The sequence below is a fragment of the Desmodus rotundus genome, chromosome 2 (genome assembly GCF_022682495.2).
Source record: "Desmodus rotundus isolate HL8 chromosome 2, HLdesRot8A.1, whole genome shotgun sequence".
In the NCBI taxonomy this organism is placed as follows: Eukaryota; Metazoa; Chordata; class Mammalia; order Chiroptera; family Phyllostomidae; genus Desmodus; species Desmodus rotundus.
The window spans coordinates 55,943,563-55,958,032 of NC_071388.1; the positions used below are offsets into that span (position 1 = coordinate 55,943,563).

General features: G+C 47.6%; 1 protein-coding gene across 1 annotated transcript; it reads left to right on the top strand.

The window, feature by feature from the left end:
• Positions 1-2,704: 2,704 nt before the first annotated feature.
• On the top strand, positions 2,705-7,317 carry ZIC1 (Zic family member 1). Its single transcript, XM_024556288.4, has 3 exons — positions 2,705-4,396; positions 5,824-5,987; positions 6,663-7,317. Exons 1-3 carry the CDS (start codon positions 3,415-3,417, stop codon positions 6,858-6,860), a joined length of 1,344 nt encoding a protein of 447 aa, XP_024412056.1. The 5' UTR covers positions 2,705-3,414; the 3' UTR covers positions 6,861-7,317.
• The last annotated feature ends 7,153 nt before the right edge of the window (positions 7,318-14,470 follow it).

A 14,470-nucleotide genomic window follows, 5' to 3' on the forward strand; every position in this document is an offset into this window, starting at 1 on the left:
CATTGGATTTTTCATGGAGTGGAGAGGAGAAGACTGACTTTTCTTTTTTGAAGAATTATTTTCTCCTCTCCCCCTCCCAATGGCTACCCTTCCCTGTCATGTTCCCTCCCTTGTTTTTTTTTTTTTTTTTTTTTGAGAGGGAGGAGAGGTGGGTTCAATATTTGTTCTCCCTAGTGAGAGCAGTACAGCCTCTAGAGAAAACTTCTTGCAGTTAAGGTTTTTATAACTGCATTGGAGCAAAGATCCAACCTCCCCTTGTAGGCAGTAGAAAACACTTTGTTCAAATAAAGATATATCCAAGCTACTCAAAGTGTATAATTTTTTTTTTAAACCACTCCTCAAGCCCAGACCCTTTTCTTTCATTCCGCATCCCTGGTCCAGTCAAATTTGGTGGGGAATGCGAGGCTGCTGCACTCAGACTTGTTGCTGGGAACAGAACATTTGATTTTTCTTTCTTTCTTTCTTTCTTCAATGTCTATTTCCCAGCACAAACGCAGATGCTCGCTCAGGTCCCTTCAGACATGGGGAAACCACCCCCGATACACAAGTCGAGTTTTGACCAGGGAGAGCCCAGTGAAGGGCAGCTCAGCGCGCCAACCCCAGGCAAAAATCTAGTGGATGAAAAGACCAGAAAACCAGAAAGGCTAGGAGCGGCCAGCACCGATCCTGCCTTCCTCCAGCCTGTGCAGCTAGCTAAGGCGGCCGACAGGGCAAAACAAATTCATTTTCATTTTCCTCTCTCCCCAACCACTGGTGAGTTTTCTAACTGGGCTGCCTGTGAAAGGATGAGTTGAGGTTCTTTGTCTGCGAAAAGAGTTTAGGGCTCCGATTCAGCTGCAAATAAGCCAAATGAAGTTAGAAACAAAGGGCAAATTGAAGGATTCCGACTCTTGGCTTTTTGTGTTTTCCTTACTAGAAAATAATTAGACCTAATGAATATGCAGACACTTGAGCTAAACCCTCAGCCCGGGCTGCTGGGTTTTAAACAGAGCTGCGGAGAAATGCAACCTTTATCCCCCAAACCCCCGCATCCGTGTGCATTTTTTGAAATGCATAAATGTTACTCGCCTTAATTGATTGAGTCACGGATTTTTTTCCCCTGCTTTTAAGTGCCATACTCTTCTACCTTTCAACAATCATTTTAATATATGGTCAATGGCTCTTTGTGGACGGGACAAAAAGCAACTACGCGCAGTTGTTGAATAGACTTTGCGCTGGGCAAAGACAGGTTAATCGAGGGCCGCATCGCGAAAACAAGCGAGTGTTGTATGTTTGCACTGAATCCAAATGTCTGCATTTTCCTAACTAAATCAAAGGGAGTGTTATTTCTTTTTCTGCTCACTCATCTGAAGGTAAGTAAATTTTCTCTGGCGATCAAAAGCCTGGTCGGCAACAAAGACCGCGCCCGCTTTTTCCACCGTCCTGGTGTGGCGAGTTGCGGAATTTCAATAACTGTGACAAGGGTGACTGATTTGTGAACTAAAAAAGGTTTGAATGTCACAAAATTTACATTGGTTCTATCTATCGGGGATTTAAATGCTAAAAAAGTATTCGGGGATTTCTAGGGAGCTTTGGACAGTCCTAAAGAACAATGGCGCGTTGGGAAATTTACAGTTTTACCTGAATGAAAGGGGCCCTGGTTGGGAACAGGAGCGCAGGAGGAGAGGGTCATCGGGGGCAGACGAGGGAGACTAGGGAAAAGGGAGAAAAGAGAAGAATAACACAGGAGAGGAAAAAAAGGAAAATCAGCAACAGTGTTTCCAATTTGCCATTTAAAAAATAAACACCCCAATAACCTGGAAAGTTAAGAGCTCTCCTGTACCTGTGCTTATTTGGGGTTGGGGGATAGGATGGACACAGGAAACCTGATTGATTTGATAAAAATAAGAAAATCAAGGCAACTGGTTATCCTGAGGAATTCCATTTCTAGAAAAGAGAGGGCGGAGTGTCCATGTGCTCCGAGATCTTAAATTATAAACAGGAGGGGGACAAGGCAAGAGGGAGGAAAACTTCAAAAGGAGCAAATAACAAAAGCCTCCTTTGCAGACCTTGGGGGGGGGGCGTGCGGAGAGGGGAGAATGAAAGAAAAGAAAGTTGCTGAATCGGGACATTCTGGAAGTGTCTTAGCTGTGTTTACCAACCCCATCCCCGCCTCCTGCACTCCTGGACGCCCGAAGTCGCTAACCGCTCCGCAAGAGCAGATTTGAGGAAGGACAAGATAGGTATGAGAGAGAGAGAGAAAGATAGAGAGAGAGGGAGAGAGAGGGGGAGGGGGAGAGAGAGAGGAGGAATGGGAGAGGAGGAGGAAGAGGGATAAGTAGAGAAAACATATGTGACTGCGAGAAGAAAAAGGAACGTGGCAAAAAAAAGAAATTTTTTTTTCATGAGAAGTGGGGGAAAATTTTTTTGGCCAAAAAAAAAAAAAAGTTGCTACTCCTGGCAGCCGGGCTTGTCAAAAGAGGATGTCAAGTGCTTTACAATACCTGGGATTGATGAGGCGGGCGGGCCAATGAACTGCGCGCGGCGCCTCGGCGCGCCCTCAGTTGGCGCGGCCGCAGCGGGCAGGGGGGAGTGAGGACGCACCAATGAGAGCCCTCGTCAGCAGCACGTGACACCTCCCCCTGCTCCCATTCATCAAGGGGGGGACGGTGTCTTCCTTTCAATTCATTTATCTGCAGGAATGATTGCTGCTATCAGTCTCGCGCTCACCGCCCGGCTGAGGAGGTGAAAGTTTCTCCCCAGGAAGATAAACCGCAAAAGACAATATTGTGCATGATTTGAGCCTTTTCTTTGGCTTTTTCTTTCTTTCTTTTTAGCTCCCCCCTTTTCATTATTATTATTTTATTATTATTTTTTTTTTGGCAAAAAAGCAGAGGGAAAAGAGGAGAGCGAAGGAGCGAGAGAGGCGAGCCTGAGAGAAAAGAGAGAGAAAAAGAACGAGGGGCTAGTGGAGAAGTGAGGAGGGGCGTACGGCGCGAGGCGGAGAGAGATCGAGCAGTTGCGGCTCCTGCGCTCACATTCCTCTATGCTACAAATCCGGGAGGAAGTTTTTTGGGGGGGCTGAGATGCTCCATGGTTTTCCCTGGGCAGCTTTGACGCGGGGTACTCTCGGCAAAGACTGAGCGGCGAGAAAGTGCAAGCCCGGCCGGCAGGGTCTGCTTGGCGGGCGCCAGAGCCCGCCTAGCTTGCGGCCCGCTGCCGTCCGGCTTCCCCGCGCTTGGCCAGGCGGGCTCCCCAGCGCGCAGCGCGGCTGCCTGCGGGCTAGGACTTCGCGAGGTGGGTCGACTCCTCCTCCCTCCTCTTCTTCTTCCTCCTCTTCCTCCGCCTCCCATTCCTCCTCCTCCTGATTTTCCGTTCTCGGCGGGCGAGGGTGGGGGGGGCGGGGGAGGCCGGGGCTCTCCCGGAGCAGCCACGATGCTCCTGGACGCCGGCCCCCAGTACCCTGCAATCGGCGTGACCACCTTTGGAGCATCCCGCCACCACTCCGCGGGCGACGTGTCCGAACGCGACGTAGGCCTGGGCATCAACCCGTTCGCCGACGGCATGGGAGCCTTCAAGCTCAACCCCAGCTCGCATGAGCTGGCTTCCGCCGGCCAGACGGCCTTCACGTCTCAGGCGCCCGGCTACGCGGCAGCCGCGGCCCTTGGCCATCACCACCACCCGGGCCACGTCGGCTCCTATTCGAGCGCAGCCTTTAACTCCACGCGGGATTTTCTGTTCCGCAACCGGGGCTTTGGCGACGCGGCGGCAGCAGCCAGCGCTCAGCACAGCCTATTCGCGGCTTCGGCCGGGGGTTTCGGGGGCCCACACAGCCACACGGACGCCGCGGGCCACCTCCTCTTCCCTGGCCTTCACGAGCAGGCGGCGGGCCACGCGTCGCCCAACGTGGTCAACGGGCAGATGAGGCTTGGCTTCTCGGGGGACATGTATCCGCGGCCCGAGCAGTACGGCCAGGTGACGAGCCCGCGTTCCGAGCACTATGCCGCGCCGCAGCTGCACGGCTATGGGCCCATGAACGTGAACATGGCCGCGCATCACGGCGCCGGCGCCTTCTTCCGTTACATGCGCCAACCCATCAAGCAGGAGCTTATCTGCAAGTGGATCGAGCCGGAGCAGCTGGCCAACCCCAAAAAGTCCTGCAACAAAACTTTCAGCACTATGCATGAGCTGGTCACACATGTCACCGTGGAGCACGTCGGCGGACCTGAGCAGAGTAACCACATCTGCTTCTGGGAGGAATGTCCACGGGAGGGCAAGCCCTTCAAAGCCAAATACAAACTGGTCAACCATATCCGCGTACACACGGGCGAGAAGCCCTTCCCCTGCCCCTTCCCAGGATGTGGAAAGGTCTTCGCGCGTTCAGAGAACTTAAAGATCCACAAAAGGACGCATACAGGTACGGAAACCTCTGTCCTTGACCCCCTCCCCCAGCCCCCCATGCTTCCCGGGCATGGGACCCGAAATCCAAAGTCAGCGGCCGGGGCGCACGAACCGGGCCTTGGTTGGGTCTGGGAGTCAGGTTCCAGCAGGCAGGCAGAGAAAGTTACGCTGGTTTTTAGTTTCGTGCTTGAAATTATGAAAAAGTATGAAAGGAGCGCACAGGGGGGATCCTGGAATATAGATTTTTTTAAAGGAGAAGTATAAAAGGCCGGGAGAGCAAAGAGACACACCCGGCTTTGCAGAGCCTTGGCGTTCGAGAAGCCGGGAGAGGTGGCTGGCTCCGCTCCCGGAGGCGCAGGCGGCGGCGGCGGCGGCGGCTCCCGCAGTTCCAGCTGCAGACAAATCTAAATCTAAACGTTTGCTTCCGGCCAATGTCCCCCTCTGTGCACCTTAGTGAAGTCTTTCCCAAAGGAAAGAACTAAGGAAATTGGAGGAGATCGGGTGAAGGGGCACAGAAAGAAACAAAAACAGAAAGACGGAAAGGAGGGAGGAAGTGGTGAAAACAAGTAAGTCGGACCAGAGGAGGCTTTTGGAGACTTGTGCATATTTAAATAGTCCAGTTTTAGTAGTGACCTGTTTGTGAGCAGTCTTGAGGAGTCGGGAGGGTCGGAGAAAGGCAACGAAGTCTTTTTTTGTCAATTAGATCCTATGAAATGATTTTCAAAACACCGAATCCCCTACATTGGCCTTTAGAATAGAAACTGGTCGGGAACAGTTAAAAGAAAAGTTGGCGGCGAGCTCATGACTGTAGTCGGGGTCGGGCCGGCCGTTCTGGGCCCATTGCTCCAACAACGCCGGGAATCAGGTCCGCTTCCCTATTCTGGTTTTCCCGGGTGATTTCTGACAGCCGCATTCGGAACTTTGGGTTTATCGTCGCAGTCAGGGAAGAATTTGCGGCGCTGGGCTCTCAGCCCAGATCACGTTATAAAAATGTGTGTGTAAAGTGTAGGGTGGGGGAGGCGAGGAGGGGGTGCGGAGCGTCAGAGAGGGGTTTGGGAGGAGGAGAGAAGAGCAAAACAGCAGGAGAATCAGCCCAGAATGTGAAAATTAGAAACCAAAAGCTAGGTATTGCCTCCTGAAGTCCTGTGGATAGCCACCAGCAGGAAAACCTGCTAGTGCTAGGGGATCTTTAAAAAAAAATTAAAAAAAAAAATCTAACAACAATAATAGCAGCAACAATAATAAAAATATGGACTTGATTGGATTAGTAGTTTAAATGATTAAGGTATTTATAAATCCACTGCATATATGTGACTTTACTGAAGACCCGGGTGTTTGAGCTTGCAACCTTTTCAAATTTTTTCATTGGTTTACATTAAAAAAAAAATGCAACCACGGGTCTTGTTCTAATCAGTCCTGTCTCTTTTTCACTTTTCACGCCAGGGGAGAAGCCCTTCAAGTGCGAGTTCGAGGGCTGCGACCGACGTTTTGCCAATAGCAGCGACCGCAAGAAGCACATGCACGTGCACACCAGCGACAAGCCCTATCTCTGCAAGATGTGCGATAAGTCCTACACGCACCCCAGCTCGCTGCGCAAACACATGAAGGTAATCGCCCAGCTCCTGCCACCCTCCTTCGAGCCAGGAGCCCATTCTGCTCTTCGGCCGGGCCCCGCGGCGAGTGGCAGCCGGGAGGCGGCAGGAGCCGGTGGAGGCTGGAAGGCATGGGTTCCACGCTGCTGTGTGGGGCTGGGCAGAGAGGGCGGGGGCTAGAAAAGAGGGTGGGAGGACCCCAGACCGTTCTAAATGTTTTATTTAGTAAGAAAAGTGAACAGTCGATCGGAGGCCGCGACTGAATTTGAATCTGGCCCAGCTCGGGGAGCCGGGGCTGCGCCAGCTGGAGGACGCGGCCCGAATGTGCCGCCCTCGTGGCTGGCAGCGTTGGCAGAAGAGTTGGGGGCTTGCCCGCAGATCTGAGCGAGCAAAGTAGCGGCTGCGTGGTGGGGTGCGGGGACATCTGGGGCTCTAGCCTCAAATTTAGTCGTCTGCGTCTCAGGTTTGGTTTTCTTTGGGGAGCCCCCGGGGCACTGTCGCTCTCTGGAGAACCGCCTCTGCAGGCCCGAGGCGGGACAAGCGAGCCCAGGTCCAGTCCCGCTGGAGAGGCCTCCGCGGAGGTCCGGGGGATGCAGGCTCCCCGGAGAGGCGGCTCATCGTCTTCACCCGCTCTAGGCGGCGGCTGCCCCGTGTCTTTATCGCCTTAAAAACTCGCCTTTATCCCCGCAGGTGCACGAATCCTCCTCGCAGGGCTCGCAGCCTTCGCCGGCCGCCAGCTCTGGCTACGAGTCCTCCACGCCGCCCACCATCGTGTCTCCCTCCACAGACAACCCGACCACCAGCTCCCTGTCGCCCTCCTCGTCCGCGGTCCACCACACAGCAGGCCACAGTGCGCTCTCTTCCAATTTTAATGAATGGTACGTTTAAAATCAGAAACAAAACGCCGATTAAAACCCTATTTAAGAGACTGAACACACGTATGCAAAATATTACTGAAAGAACCCTGCGAATCAAAACAGCTCCCCCATCCCGCAATACTGTTTTTTTGAACCTGCCAGTAGACCCAGGACCGAGTCAGAGAGAAAGCACCAGACCTTTGATTTCCCCTCCTTTTTCCTTTTTTCCCCTTTTGGCATTGGCTTGGTAGCCACAGGGCGGGGTGGGGGTCGGGAAGAAGGCGGCCGCCTGACCAAATGCTGCCAACCCGGGTAGGCCAGTTTCTCATCAGAATTGGAACAGGCTCTCTGGGCTTCGGCTTTCTTTTTTTTTCTTCTTGGCATTCTTGTAAATACAGAATTATTAGCTTAAAACTGTACTGTTGGAATCTGTAAATAGTTGTATCTCAGTTGGAACGGGCGGGTGGGATCGTGGCGTTGTGGTCTTTGCATTGGGGGGGAGGGGCCGGGAGGGCGGGGTTGGGGGAAGGGTGGGCGGCCAAAAGCCAACTGTTTGTACTGAATGGCAAGAATGTTCTAGTAAATGTGTACCAAAATGTGAATTACTTTGTACGATTACAGTCTCCACGTCGACCTAACAGAGTATTATTGGTATTAATGTGCTTTTTTTTTTTTTTTTTTGTATAAAGTGCAAACATTTCGTCCCAAAGTCTAAGTACTTTAGTGCAGTAAAATGTTGTTTCACGTTCTGTCAAGATTTCGTATAGTAGGAGCCTGGATCTGCGTGTCAAAACTGTTCCATTTGTTTATGTAAAGTGATATTAAAAAAGATATAAACTATAACTGTCAGTTGCTTTTGGCAAAAGATACAACCACATAATGTATATAATTCCTAGTTTCCATATTTATCCGCATGTAAAGGGCCGGTTTATTCATGTTACAGCTATTCAATATTTATGGCTAGAAGAACTCGTTATGTACACTTTAGTTTCCAGAACTGTTTGGTAACCTTTCGTACCTTATTAAAGATTCTTAAATCTCAGTGATTGTGGTAGGAATTTCTTCTTCACTCCCCCTCTCCTCGCCACCCCAGCAACCTGCTGCCTCTTCTGCCAGCCTTAGTAGTCCTTGGGAAAAGCTCTCCAGTCTCCCTTGCCTTCCCTTTCTGTCATCGCAGGTTGTGTAAACGTGATAAATGGACGCTACCCTGCTGGCTCTCCGAGAGGGTGTAATTAGTATTTATATCAAAATTTATGAAACAAATTTTAGGCCGCAGTATAATTTAAATGACCTTTGCAGACGCAGAATAACAACCATAAAAATAACAGAAATAGATTGCACAGGCGACATCAATATTAATGTAGACGAATTGTCAGAAGCTCAGGGCTCACTCTGTAGTGTTGCAAATGAACTTGCGGCGGAGGGTTCCACTGCCCCCAAATTAAATTCCCCAGGCTGAAACCAAGTTGCAGATTTACAATATCATATTTTAAATTGCTGTCTTCAATTAAGCCGTTTATGGCTATAACTAATTTTCAGGATGTCAATGCATGCTTTTCCAGGCCTTCCTTCTTTGTACAAAAGTAAATGTCCTTAAAGCGGTTTACTGATATTTCTTTAAATGTGATGCTAATTTAAATTAATTACTTTCTATGATATGTTATTATTACTATAATTTTACTGCTGTTATTAGTTCTCACCAAAATACATCTAGGGAAGAGGATTATTTTATGTAATTTTATTATCTTTCTATCTCTTTTATTTATTTCTCATTTACTTAAGAAATTCGTTCCATTGGCTGGCATTGATACAGTAAATTTGTAAATGAGGAGACAATATAAAAAATCTAAATTACTTGTGCTTAATGACTGTAGCGGAACGCCTTTTCTCTAAATCAGATTGTCTTTCTTGCAGTTTAGTTTGATAGATTTGCAAGCTTTGCTGCTCCCTCTAAGTTAGCTGTGCTGGTAGGAATGGGAGCTTCTTTGTCTCTGGTTGTAGCTTGCATGATCGCCCCATTAGGCAGACAACGTAGATGGAGATTACAAATCAGGGCCTTGGCTGTTGTCAGAGCAGGAGTCAGATATGGACCTCACTGTGGACGAGGAAGAATCTGGATCTGCTTCTTTAATAACACTACGTGAGTTTAGGCAGTGACTCTGAGGAGAAAAGCAAGTGGGAAAACCCCACAAAAGTATGATAACCCCTTAAGATCTTCACATCTATTTAAAAGTGACAATTTTTAAGTGTACACAAAACCAAAACGTTAAAGTCTCTTTACAAATTATTTGTTGACTTGTTATTTCATCTTTCTATTTGTTATTTGTCACATTTAGCCTACAAAGTTTAGGTGGCTGAGGGGACTTGGTGAATTTCTGTAGCTCATTAAAAACTGGAAATGGTAGTGTTTAACTTTTAAAAAGTGTTATTGTGATTATAAAAGTAAACATCTACCTTTCCTGAAAAGAGCGCCACCTTGCAAGGTTTTGCCAGATTTAAGAAGGTTGAACACCTAAGCAGGAATTGCTGCTCACTCCCAAAATTTGTGGGACCCCAAACTGTCAGTGTAGCATTTGAAGTGACTAGACATTAGACCAATGATTATCAAAAATAGAAAGAGAAATAAAGACAGTTTGTCTCTCTAGGAAAGAAAGATAAACACCTCGATTAATAATCTGTCCCCTTTCCATTAGAAATCAGAATTCTGGGAGCATGATATGAGGATGACAATAATAATAACCATAACAACAACAATAGTACTTTTGTAACTTTGTTAGCGTATTTAGAAAGATAGTAAATGAGTGCATTTTTTCTAAATGTAGTTTACTTCAAATTTGAAAATATGAATGTCTCATTGATGTACCCAGTGCCTTTTTAATTTTAATGTCATAGTATAATGATTAAAATCATACTATGATATATGATTTAAGTAGGATATTTTAAAGATAAATTTTAGGGGTAAATATATTCTTCAAAAATACTTCATATTTTAAACATATTTTTAAGACTTTGAGGGCCAAATAATTTTTTAAAAGCATTTGAGAAGTACTGTGTGTGTGTGTGTTTGTGAATAATCACACTCACAGAAAAGGAACTTTTATAGTAGAAGCCAATATTTATGCCAGCCCGCTTTATGCATTCTCTTCTGTAACACCCACCACAAAGAAAAAGTCATTAATGATGTAGGTCGCCTAAAATCATGCTTCAAACTTCAATGTAGTCTATTATTTTTGCTGGTACCTTTAATGTCTGCTTCTTTAGATGTATTCTTCATACTTTTCTTCATGGGCTATTAGGTTCTGAAATACATGAATGTGAACAGCAAAATATATTGTTAGACCCTATTTAGCAGAAGCTGAAGATGCTGCAAATGACTGGTTTCTGTGTGTAGCTGTGGATTTTGATTTAGGAAGAAAGCCGTCCTGGTTCATATTTTGACTGCATTGTTTTCTGGGTACTGTCAAATGATTAGAGGAGCTAACAAGTTATTAAAAAGTTATATTGTGTCAACAAAAAATGCCTGAGTACAAGCAATCATATTCGAGAAATGAAGAGAGATGAGTTGTCATATGTGTGTACATTTATAGAGTTAGCATATAAATATACAAGCACCATTTATATGGAGGCTAAGTAATTTTCAAACATTTCAGACCCTTTGTTTTGTTCTTCAAAAGCTACCCCCAACTGCTTTAAGCATTTGCAGCTGATGATTTTGATTTTTTAAAGTCAAGCATTCAAGTTAACCTTTAAGAAGCAAACCACCTCCAAAAGAAAGATGTAACCTTTCAATTGCCCCATATGCTTATCCTTTTTTTTTTTTTTTTTTTTTGCTTTAGCTGACAATGAAAATAGCACTAACCTTCTTTACTGATGGGCCTGGCATTTAGATGTTTTTATTTGTTGATTGTGAAGTTTTCCCAGAACTTTTAAAGGGCTGGCAACAGAACCATACCCTTCACATACCTTGCCCAGCCCCGAAACCTTCTAGACATTCCCTTTTTGAGGCCAAGATATTATCAGTGTCCTGGACCCCTTGTGAGTCAGTGCTGGCAGTGTTGGTACCTGGGCACATTGCCTTCCAGGAAGCAGTTTAGAGAAGGCTCAGATCCTTAAAAACATCATCAGCTTATGATAGGTTGAAAACTAACCATACGTGGTTTGACACACTCAAAATGAAGGTACTGAGCATGTACGTTGGATTATTTGTGAACTAGATATGAAGCTATCAGATTTTAGACATTTCTTACTTATATTTCTTTCCCAACTTGAAATTACACATTTATCTTCTCTTTAGGCACAGAATTCTCACTTCCTCCTAGCATCAAGTATAGATCCTAGAATATGTGTTCATATTAGGGGAAAAAAGTGTTGCTTTCATTAAGATGGTTGCAGCTGATATTCTCTGGTTTTAGACTTCTTGGAAATAGAGTGACAATGGAAAGATGTGTCCCTTCTATGCTCGTCAAGCCACTAAAGGTTCATATTATTTATGGTGTTCTCTTTATCAGCGTGTTACAACTTATCTCACCCTTAGTAAAATGTACCCATTTAAATTGGTTAGATAGAAATAATAATACTTTTGGGGGGTAACTATAAAGTAATCTATTGTGGGGGGTCAAGAAATAAGACTGTTAACTTCCTGTAAGATATCACAATTGAGCCTTTTCCTCAAAGTTTATTGCAAATATAATGGCATAATATACACAAAATATGGGCAATGTTTTCCATTAATCTATGCAAGGCTGCTTCGCTCCAGAGTCTGTCTGAGCAAGAGGAAACATGATAAGGCTAAGGCAGGGGCTATTTTTACCATGCATGCCGAATTCTGGCATTAGTTCCTAACATTTATTTCCACTTTAGAGCAAGGAGCTAAAATAGTATAAAGTTTCCAATTGATGCTATACTGGAGATGGGCTTTTCTAGAACAAGAAATCAGATTTAGCAATCTAGAATGGAAATTACATTGGCAATGAGGATGCTAGAGACTTAAGACTGTCAACAATGTTTTGACTGCCTCTGATGGTTTGCAGGGCATCTCTGCTAGCATCTACAGAATTCACCGGCTGTGAAACTTACACAGTGACATTTTCACCTACAGCATACACAGGAATCAACTATTAAGTGTGAATATAAACATATGGGAATCACATCTTTTTTAAAAAAAAAACACCCCAAATTTCGAAGGCAAGCGACCTTAGCAAACATATATAAAATGTATGTCTTTTGTGTAACAATTCTCATTAAGCTACAGAAAACAGGAGTATCTAAAAAGGGTGAGAGAAGTTCACATCTTGTGTCCTTTAAAAAAAAATTTTATCCGGGAAAATCCTGGCCTCTGGAAAAGAAAACTTAAAAGTTGTGGGGGCAGGTAAAACCACGAGAAAGGGTAGGGGCTGGTGAGGCTGTAAGTTAAGGGAGGCTTTTGTCCTGGAGAGTTTCTTGAAAACATATAAACTCAGGCTTTGGGTGTGGGTGTGGTAGGGGGAATAGCAAGACTTCCCTAGCGCACCTCCACAGAAGGCCGGATGGTCAGCTTTGGAGAAGCCCTTTGCGCCGCCGCTGAGCTCGGCGGAGAGCTGCCAAGTCCCCGCTACCCGCTGGAGCTGCAGCCGGGAGGGCAGTGCGCATGCGCGGTCCGCGACCCGCGGCTCCACGCGCTTATAAATATTCATATGGCGCCCCCGGCCCACGGGTGGCAGAGGGAACAGCTCGGAGGCTCTGGCCTGTGAAAGCCGCTGGTCCTGCTGCCAAAATAGTGTGGCGACGAAGCTGCACGTGTTTCTTTTCAAACCGCGCTGGTTTAAGTGACTTCACAAGGCCGGGCAGACAGCATGGGCTGGAAAAATTTGCGGCTCCCGCCGTCGGAATCGCGAGCCCGAAGGGCCCGCCCGGCTCCCCCATTCCAAGAGCCGCGGGCTCCGAGGTGCGAGAGCCTCAGTCGACCACGAGTCAAGGCACCGAAAAGTCCTCTTCCTCCTGTACCCTTCGAAGTTGGAAATGGCACTGTGGCTGTTCTTATATCCCTTAGCTCCTTGGAGAGGACTTCTCCTCCCACTCACCTGGCACCTAGACAGAGCCCCAGCCTGAGGTGTGTGTAAGGGGGGGTGGCACGCTAGGGGCTTCCCTAAGGTCCACCCTCCTTCTTTGCACAGACCCAGGCCTGAGTGTCCACCTGTCTTTGTTTCTCATCTGTGTATCATCTACCTATTATCTGCCCATCCTTCTACCTATTTATCCACTCACGAATCCAACCATCCATCCATCTCTCTCTCTTTCACTCCTTTTACTTTCTCTCCGGGTTCCTCTTCCTGTCTCTGGCTGTGTCCCAGGCTTCTCTAGGGGGTTCACTTGACCCTTCCCAAATAATACTTGTCAGCTCTCATGCTTGTGAACTGGTGTCAGTCTGTCAAGCTCAAACGTACTTATGTGGTGCAACCATGATGACTGGTGGAGGAAGGGTCCTGGCCCAGAAACCTAGGTAACATGGGGATTGGAGGGGTTCAGGTGCCAAGGCTTTTGCCTTCTCCTGGTGATATTTTTTGGGGGGTGGTTCTGCACATTGCAAGATATTTTGTGGCCAATGTGCTGACATTTCCAGAACAGTGTATAATCTGTATGATGGGATTATCAACACTTCTAAACAAAGGGTAGAAATAGTGGAGTGTCCCTGGGTAATTCTAGCTTTGCCTTTGGGTATTTTAGTCAAAATCCTAGGGACGAAGGCATCAGAAAATGGCTGCGGACAAGTTCCAGTCCCCCTGTGGACATTATTTTCAGCGGAATGAATAGACCCATTCCCTGGTGCCCACCCTCTTGTTCTCCCCATTGCCAACAGGAGAGGCCTTGTGTCACTGCCCAGGTCGCACTGCAGTTTAGCCCAGGGCCGGCTCCAACCTGGCCGGTTTCAAGGGCCAGAGCATCATTTCACCTGACAGCCACCACCTGTCAAGTCTTCAACTTGGAACCGGAGGGTAAGGCAGAGGGCTTTTAGAACCGTGCCTGCCAGAACAAAGCTTTTCCTCCTGCACATCCTCTGAGTTTCAGAGCTCAATAACACGAGAATGGTCCCAGAAGACCCGTCGTTGGGACCTGGGCTCAGGGAAGCTTGGCAGAAGCTCCTCATCCCCACTCCCTTGGACTGGCCTGAAAGGGGAAGGGAACACAAGCGTTCTCTTGTCCAGGGTACACAGATCGCAGGGCGCAGAATCCTTCCATACACCAAATCCCTGCCAGAAGGGCCACCCCTCGGGAAATCCCTTCCCAATTTAGGTCCTTTTGTGTTTGAATATGTTGAGGGGGTTGCGATCTAGACTCTAGGGACTCCATGCTAATGACGAAGACAAGAGTCGGGCTCGCTCCGGGCAGAAAGAACCAACCCAGCCTGGGTTCCTGCGTTCTTTTCCAAAAGGCCAAGGCCCCAAGAACCCTTTTCTTTTGGCGAGGGGTTTGAGGAAAGGGAGGGGCGGGGGCGGGGGCGAGAGCAGGCGGGGGTCTGCAAGCCAGCGGCCCTGGCCGCCAGTATCCGAACAGGCGGTGAGGTTGCCCTCTCCCGGACCAAAGAGTGGGGACGCGGGTTCCCGGCTTCCCCCTCCGCCCCCGCGCCCCTGGGAATGGCGCCGGAGCCCCGAGGCTGGGAGGCTC